Source organism: Cariama cristata, unplaced genomic scaffold, assembly GCF_000690535.1.
Source record: "Cariama cristata isolate BGI_N322 unplaced genomic scaffold, ASM69053v1 scaffold11396, whole genome shotgun sequence".
Lineage (NCBI taxonomy): Eukaryota > Metazoa > Chordata > Aves > Cariamiformes > Cariamidae > Cariama > Cariama cristata.
In genome coordinates, this window is record NW_009620498.1 from 20487 (window position 1) to 29359 (window position 8873).

Below are 8873 nucleotides of genomic sequence, written 5' to 3' on the forward strand. Positions count from 1 at the left end.
GGATAGTTCTTGAGTACAGCTTTTAATACAAAGCTGTAAACAAAGAAACATGGGAAATGCATGTTTCCATTGTACAGTATTTCATAAGAGAAGAAAATGTGGAATTCCAATTTGTAGTGACTGATAAGACAGTTTAGGGCAGGCACAGGAAATCCTGCAGCACTGCTGTTGCTGAAACTATCAGGACATCATGCTGGCCATCCTCAGCTCCATTTTGTTCTCAGATTATCACAAATTTAAACACATGGATAGCTCATTTATGTAAAAAAAATCAAAAAGCTGTTATTTAGATTGGGTGAAAGGTGATTCCACATGAAAACAAAACAAGTAATTTCTGTGCAATCCTCGTTTCCAAACTGCCTCTGTCCATGAAGGTTTCTGCCAGACTTGCAGTACTGAACAGACACCGGTCCCTCACTACACTTCAGGCTCAAACTTCTTTGTTCCCACTTAGTACTGTTGAGAAGATTTTTTTCCAACCCCAATTATAGAAGAGAAGAACAATAAGCAAAAGTTGTCACAATATTGCAATGTATTTGGGTCACTTGATTCTCCACTGATCACGTCATGGACTAATCCTTAGTTCCTGATTCTCCTTACTGCCTTTATAAGAGAAATCTTTAAATGTCTTTAAGAGAGCTTATCTTAGTGGCTTGTGAAAGTGTAATTTCTACCTTTATCCTGAGTTTTGTTTTAATAGGGGAATATATTGGAAATATAGTGAACTCCATTTTTCCATGTGTACATCAGATAAATTTATATTGTTGTCTTGCCAGAAGCTAGATTCCCTCTCTTCCCCTCCTGCTCTGCCAGTCACAGGTTTTTTGTCTTTTATTGTAGAGAGTTCAATGTATCTTTGGTTGCTTCTTCTCTTTATTTACCCTTCTAGCTTCAAAGAGAGAGCAGTTGAGAGGCAGCTCCTTCAATAGGTGATTGCAGTTTGGTCTTGTCTTCTCAGTTGTCTCCCAGGCTCATATGCAGTGTTGTCTCAGGGAAGCATTATCTGATCATTGTACTGCTATAGCTGGTATCCTACTTCTCTAAAAGTTTTGTAGATTAATTTTTAGAACCCTTGGGGTTTTTTTATCCTTTGTCATTGTTCTTAAATTGAGCTTTTATAGCAACACATAAGGCAGTTTGGGTTTTTTTAACTGAGATTTTAATTTGTTTCAAAAAGCTTTTTGGTGTTTGAGTCCTTTCAGAAATGCAGTTGAGGAATAGCTGATCATCCAAACTGTGTATTTAGTTAACTAGCAGTTTGCATTTCTGAGCTTTGTTTTCAGTGGTGGCCTGCAATCTATCTGCTTGCTTGTGCTGGAATAATTTGTAGAGGTCATGTGACCTCAACCAAAGCTGAACTCCTGAGTTTTTTTACATACTTTTCAGTCTCTCATTAATTTCTGCTCTGCTTACTTTGATATTCTGCTCTTTTTGGTATAAGATTATTCTTCCCCTAGCTGCTCTACAGACTCCTAGTGTCCTTGAAATGTTCAACGTTACCTTAAGCCTCCGTGTCTTCCAAAAAGAGAAGGACTACACAGCTTTAAAATTAAAAAGATTGTTGCAGAGCACTTGTAACCTCAGCAGGTGGTTAGACATGTTTCTTTAATAAAAAACTTAAAACATTCGTTTCTGCAAGGAGTTGGGAGGGAAGTTTAACAGACTGAAAGACTGAAACAATACCCTGCAGAAAGTAAGTGTTAATCCTGGAAATAATTAAAAATAAAGGGATTTTGAATAGCTTGTGAGGTGGGGTACTACAAAAAGTTGTGTAATACAGCATTTGACTAGCATTTGAGATAAAGATATAATTATTTTATATTTTAAATGTGCTTAAAATCTGTCATCTGATTTCTTACAGAGCTGATCCTTTATCCAACATGGTTCTTACTTTCTCTACTAAAGAAGATGCCATTGCCTTTGCTGAAAAAAATGGTATGTATTGTACATATTGGATATGAGGGGTTCAGCTTTCTATAGGCCATCTTGATCTCAAAGTGAAAACAACAGAAAAAGTACGGGATAAAGTACCTTCCCTTTATGCCACAAAATTGGTAGACCATTAATGCCCTACTTGAGGGGGAGGAAAACAGGAGGGAATATTTCTGAGGGTGCCGAAGGCATTGCATCTAGTCCTTCCACTTTCTGGAAAAGTGTTCCAGCCTCTTGGCATTAGTATTGCAATGCTTTTGCAAATATCTGTGTTTTGAATGAGAACTGAGCCTTGCTTAGGTCTTGGAGAAAAATTAATCTTAATACTTTAAGAGTATCCCAGGCTGAGGGTCCCAACTACATAGCAGTCAGATTTTTGCCTGAAGGCTTGACATAAGATTCTAGTTAAGGAAAAACTATCAGAACCCTTGTGAACATTTGATAATCAGGAAAGCTAAAATTAAGTGACTACCAAGTAAGCATGTTAGACTTTAGTTTTGGCCATGTTTCAGAATGGATTTATGGTAGAATCACAGAACATCTCAAGTTGGAAGGGACCCGTAAGGATCGTCAAGTCCAACTCCCTGCTCATCGCAGGACTAGCTAAAACTAAATCATATGACTAAGGGCGTCGTCCAGATGCTCCTTGAACTCTTGACAGGGTTGGTGCCATGACCACTTCCCTGGGGAGCCTGTTCCAGTGACCGACCACCCTCTCAGTGAAGAATCTTTTCCTAATGTCCTGTCTGAACTTCCCCTGATGCAGCTTTGTTCCATTTCCTCGTGTCCTTTTGCTGGTCACCAGAGAGAGGAGATCAGCACCTCCTCTCAGCTGCCCCACTTGAGGAAGTTGTAGATTGAGGAAGTTATACCTAACTCTTATGAAGTACAGTACTAAAGTCTAAACAGTTACACTTGATGATGGTTCATTTTTGAGAAAAAGATAATAGAAAAGCCAGTAAGTATCATTACTTAATATTTTTAATGCTAATGATGTATCAGAAGGACTGTATCTGTAAACTTACTTGGTTATTTAGGCTTGTATTTTCTCACAGAATTATGGTACTGCAAGCAGTATCCATAATCTCAGCCTTTTGAATATTCAGCAGTCCTTTTATGTGTGGGTATGAATTTTTTGCTGCTTTTTTTGTTCTTTTAAAAATCAATTTCATTTTCTTTAAAAGAGCTAGGCTTGATGCTTAGTGATTATGGATGTGAGGAAGATTCATTGCACTGAGTTAAAGCCAGGAATAATGCACATGGAGTGTAAGCTTCTTCAGAAGTCTTCCCTGTGGTCTGCAGATTTCAACTATATTTAGTCTGGTGTAAATGGACAGTAAAGTTTCTTGGTCAGACCAAATTCTGCAAAGTTTTTAGATGGCTTATGTTGTACACCCAAAAACCAGGCTAAGTCCATTAAGTTACACGACTAAGAAGCTAAACTATTTAATGTGCAATCTGTTTGCACTTCTTAATGGTAAAGGCTAGTATTTCATTCCTCTGTTCATCTTTGAATGGATTTTTTTTAACTTTATAGTCTTAATTTTATTGAAATATAAATGGTATTCACTAAGAAATGAATAGGATCATCATACTTGCTTTGGATATACCAATTACTGTGCAATTTTAATAGTATTTTGTAATGATTTATGAAAAATATGAAACTTGGGAGAAAGTGGTGTTGCTTTACTTATTCTTCTCTATTGTTCATCCTATTTCTATTTCTTGGGAAATTCAGCCTATAAGAGAAAAAACCTGAATCCTGACCTATATATCACTGTATTAATGAGCTAGTTATGACACCTCTTTGGATGTGTTATATTTTGTCCTTTCAAAATGCAGATTCAAGTAAAATACTTGATTTGTTCAGTGTAGAAAGTTTATCCCCTTACTGAATTAGTAATGAGTCTCTGTTGTGCAGGGAAACTACCAAGAAATTCTAACTAGGGCTGTGACTTAGTAGTAGTATTATTAGTTCAATATTCACTTAGCTTGCACCCTTAATTTTACCATAATTGAGGTGTATCAAACTTTTCTGCAGATACTGGCTTGCCTAAATTATTATTCCATTTTTATTTAAGGTGGCTTAATGTGTATGATATGTGCATAATATTTTCTGCAGTAACAGCTTCAGTATCAGATATAGCTGGTAATATGAATTTTACAATGTTTAGTTCTGCTTTTAGAAAGAAATGAGAAACTTAGGCACACATTTACAATGGAACTTAGTTTCTAAACTGGGGTGTTATTGAAGTGTGTCTAAGTCTAGGAACAGAAATATTTACCTCTCTGTCCTTCCCGTATGAAGTACCCAAATTTTCCATTACAAAATTCCTTAAGAACCTCAAGTTTAGTTTCTGCAAATTGTAGATATTGCAGGTGTTTTGATACAATTGGGAAACCTAAGAGCTCTTTCTCACCAAAGAACTTCAGGAACCTGAGGCAAGCCAACTTTCTGCCTGCCCCATCTAATGTGTTTTCTAATGTAGGGATAATAGCACTGAACACAGTAACAGGGGAGATCTTTGTCCAAAATATGACAGGTGAGGATGGTATGAAGTTAAGGCAAGGAGGGAACACTTGTAACTGGATGAAATTAAAAGTTTAGCCTGTCGACCTAAATTCTTTTTTGTCTTGTCCGACATCACCAAGGCAGTTGTTTAAAAACATACAGCTTTAGTAGCAAGGATAGAGAGTTTTTTCTGCTCCACAATAACCTTTGGTCAGGTGATGAGAAATCTTCTTTCTGTCCACTTGGCTTGTATGGCAGGGTTCTGAGCAAGAATAACCTCCCCCACCATTGTGGTATTTTTATAAAAGTTACCTCTGCTTGCTGTCATGAACAACTGAAGGTGCGTAACTCAAGGAGACACTTCTGGAGTCTGAAACCTTATTACATATGGTGCCCTCTTGCAATCCAAAGTTACATGTAACTAACTTTGTGGATTTTGGATAGCTATGGCAGCCCAAGTCATTGTGCTGGCTGTTGCGATTCTCTTTTGGAGGCACTTGGCTCCTCTCGATCTAGTGTATACAAAGATGAAGCAATAACTTGGGGCTGTAGATTCCATTCCAGCAGCCAAGTGCTTCCAAGTTAGGTGTTATAATGCTGAATGTTGAGTACCAAAGTCTCTCTGGATCTAGTTCTGGCTGTTTACTCAAGTTTTTATTTTTAATCAGAACAAGAGGCAAAAGCCAGTGCTCTCACAGATGTAAAGAATATGTTTGTAAAACCTCTATTCCATAAGTATCTTTTATGGAGAGTAGTTAACTTTGAAATTAACATTGGTTCAGCCTAATAAACATGAAGAAAATGCTTGTGTGACATTTGTGAATACACAAAAGTGAGGCACAGTGACATGACAACTTGTGTATCTTAAGAAGCGTGTTTTGATGTGCAGATGTATCTTGAGTGTTTTCTGTGAACATGTGAAATGTGAAAATTCAGATATATGTTAAACTTTTTTGGACTTACCAAGTTTTTGTTTTAAAACTAAGGAAGAAATGCGTCATCTTATTAGTACCAGTTAGAAGTGCATACTTAACCACTTCTGGCTTCAACTTAAATATCACAACTTTGAGTGAAATGTTGCAGTTAGAGAGACCAAACTTTGGAATACTGAGTGCTGCCCTGGCAACTTTCCAGGCACCTGGAGGCTGCAACGAATTTGCATTTTGATTTACATAAACACTAATGTCTCCACCTCCTCTCTTCTGACATTTTTTAGCATTTCTCTTGCTTAACTATCACATAATTTACTTGTCTTTTATCACTTCATTCCCTTTTCTTTTAATTTTTTATGTTCTTATAAAAATGTTAATTATTAAACTCCTTTCTAATGCTGAAGTTTTTTCTTTGTTCTGTCTTTCATCCTCCCACCCTTCTTTTTTCTCTAGCTTTCCAAGATCTCCATTCTCTCCCAACCTTTGGGACTGATCTTCTGTGTGCTACTTTTTTTTGTATTTCCTTATCTTTATTTTCATTTCCTGTCCCAGCATACACACAGCCTTAGTGCTTCTGTGATGCTGTGGAGTTGTGGAGCTATGAACTTGCAGAACAGTCAGTGTTCTCTGTTGAGCTTTTCACTGGTGACTCAAGACAGTGGGCATATGTCACATCTACGGCATTTCAGTATTCTCTGCTGCCAACTACAAAGGAATAAAAAAGTGGATGCTTGTGTGGAGTAAAAGATATTAAAGTTGAAAGGTTTAAGTTGCATTTGCTCAATATTGTATGCTGACAATATTTAGAATTCTCTTTGTTTCTTGTCTCCCCTCCCTCCATTTCCCCTGTAACCTCTAGGCTGGAGCTATGACGTTGAAGAGAAGAAGATTCCAAGTCCTAAATCCAAGTCTTACGGTGCAAACTTTTCTTGGAACAAAAGAACAAGGGTATCTACAAAATAGGTTGGCATTGGCTGTCTGACTCTGAATAAAGTCAGCTGTGCTATATTTATAGTCCATGTATAATACATCTCTTAATCTCCTAATAAATTTGACCTTTAAACTACAGATGCATCTTGTGATGTCTATTTAAAATGTTTTTGATGTCTTCAGTTGAACCTGTTACAAACTTCCCTATAAATAGAGGAGATTTGGAGTATTCATACTTCTAAAAAATTGCTGTACTAGGAATCTATCAGAAGGAATATTTGAAATCAGCTGCAACTTTAAAGATTATGGCTAATCTTTGATGGTAATTTTATATTCACTGTCTTGTTTAAACTTACCACCCTTGCATATACAAATTCTCTCAATAGAAGCTGGTTTTGTTCTTTCTCTTTCTATACCAGAGAAGTTTGTCAATTGAAGAGCGAACTATGATATATTAAACTTAACATTTGAGTATAACAGACTATTCTGTATAAATGTATATTACATAACCTTCTTTCTGCCCAAATTAATATTGTCATTATTCCAGAAGGATGCATGACTGGACTAGGAAGCTCTGCTTTTTGTGTTGGATATGGGGGAGGTTTAGTCCAAAAGATTGAGATTGTAATTGTTTCTCTGTGACGTTTTTCAAAAGTGAAAGTAAACCAGTTAAATATTCACAGATTAAGTCAGAAGAGTGTCAGGTGCCTCACACAGCATCAGCATGTACTAATTATATAATTGTAGTTCTGGGGTTTTATTGCTAGTTATATGCTTATCTACATTGAGGTTTCCTGTTGCCTAACAAGAGACATGGTGATAGCATCTCAGCCTTATATATAGCCTAAACTGTTTGCCTTACATGACATTAAATAATTAATTTTAATGGTGCGCAATACTTTGTTTGGAATCCTTGGTTACTTATCTGTGGCTTTTGATTTATTCACTTTTCCTTTAAGTTCTACTTAACAAATTGAGATATCAACACATGATCAGTGAAATCTATTACAAATTGGGGGAGGGTGCACCTTTTTCATATGCAACTGAGAGTTTTATCCCAACTATCACAAAAGACGCAGTTGAGTCAGCTCTTTCCACATAGATCTAAAGAATTATGTAAGTGCTATGCACTGATTTGTAGCTAAAAGAAGGCATAAAACCACCTTGTGTTGCCCAGATTTGATTTTATTCTTGTTTCAGTCTTAACCAGATGCCCTATATGCTTGCTAAGATTTCTTTAAAGCATTGGTTTTGACCCACTTTCAGTGTAATCAGCCAGTTGGCTGATGTTGCTAGGTTCCTATCACAGCCAAGAACTGTTACTCTCATTCATCCTCATTTTGAATGCTGCATTGTGCAGTGGAGCCTAAAGTCCTCCAGGAGCGCCGAAGTGCACCAAACTGGAGTCTTAACAGTGCAGAATCTACTGTGTCTGTCTGTATTCTGGCTAAGCTTGAAATGCTGATCTTACTAAGGAGACCATTAATAAGAATGGCCATTCATTATTTTTTTTTCTTCTGTCTTTCACAAGTAAAGAGTAGCAAGATCTTAATTTGATGGTCTTCAAGCGTTATAAGGTCATCAGCATTTAAAACTGAAAAGTGCTTGGGTATCTAATGCAGCAGATGCACAGCTTGGTTTTTGAAATTACGTAATCTAGGAAAATGACTGATAAATGTTAGAGACCTAACATTATCTTTGAACACCTAATATATGAAATTGATGTATGTTAATCTATACTTCTTATAACTAGAATCAGTTGCACATAGAGGACAGTTTCTTTTTTTTTTGTTTGTCCTGTTAAAATAATGGAAATATTCAAAGGATAATTCATTAAGTGTCCTTCACTTCCCAAGGCATAAAGCTTTTTCGTTCCTTTTTTTCTTTTTTTTTTTTAAATGCGTATGTTCATTATGATTCTGTACTGTGCACCCCACCTTGAAGTCTTTAAGTTTGAACCCAGACCTTCTTTTCCTCCGGTCACTCTCCTAGGATTTGGATTTTTTTCTCCTGTTGGATGGCTTCTTAAGAATGAGCATGCTGACAATGGAAGAGAGTTGGTTATCATCACTGTAGTCTTCAAACCCTAGAAGTGAAATTGAGTGCAAGAGCTTGCAGAGGATCAGTCCCAACAACAATATGTTTTAGAGATCAAAAAATCTACTAGATACTGAACTTTATTACCCTTTCATTAACTTATGAGAATACTACAGCATTAGGCCAGAGCTGAAATTGTGCAAGATGATCTGGCGGTCTTTAGTTAAGTACCTTCAGAAGTGAATGTTTCATTGGTGAACTTCAGCTTCTATCTTCTCTGCAGTGTGTTACGACAGGTAAAATTGCTCCCAAATGTAGAATTATCTCAAAACAAAAGGCACAACAGGAACAATTAGTTATTTAGTATCCTAAAATTTTTTTAGGAGATTTTGAGGACTCAAGGCCAATACAAATGCTGAATGAGATTAGAGATTCACCTTGGTGGTAGATGTAGCTGTGCTGCATCCAACTAATCAAGGCTTTCCATGGCAGTAATATTTCAAACCTCTGGAAGTATCAAAATAATTAAT

The 8873-nt window shown here is 36.6% G+C and overlaps 1 protein-coding gene across 1 annotated transcript in view; it reads left to right on the plus strand.

Annotated features, from left to right (window-relative positions):
- The window catches only part of NDUFS4 (NADH dehydrogenase (ubiquinone) Fe-S protein 4, 18kDa (NADH-coenzyme Q reductase)), a gene marked incomplete at its 5' end in the record, with an annotated part of 11071 nt that extends 4627 nt beyond the window's left edge, over positions 1 to 6444 (plus strand). Inside the window, 2 exons of the mRNA XM_009701637.1 lie at positions 1862 to 1935; positions 6236 to 6444. Of these exons, the coding sequence (XP_009699939.1) occupies positions 1862 to 1935; positions 6236 to 6339 (178 nt within the window). The remainder of the gene's footprint in view (positions 1 to 1861; positions 1936 to 6235) is intronic.
- Between the last annotated feature and the right edge of the window lie 2429 nt (positions 6445 to 8873).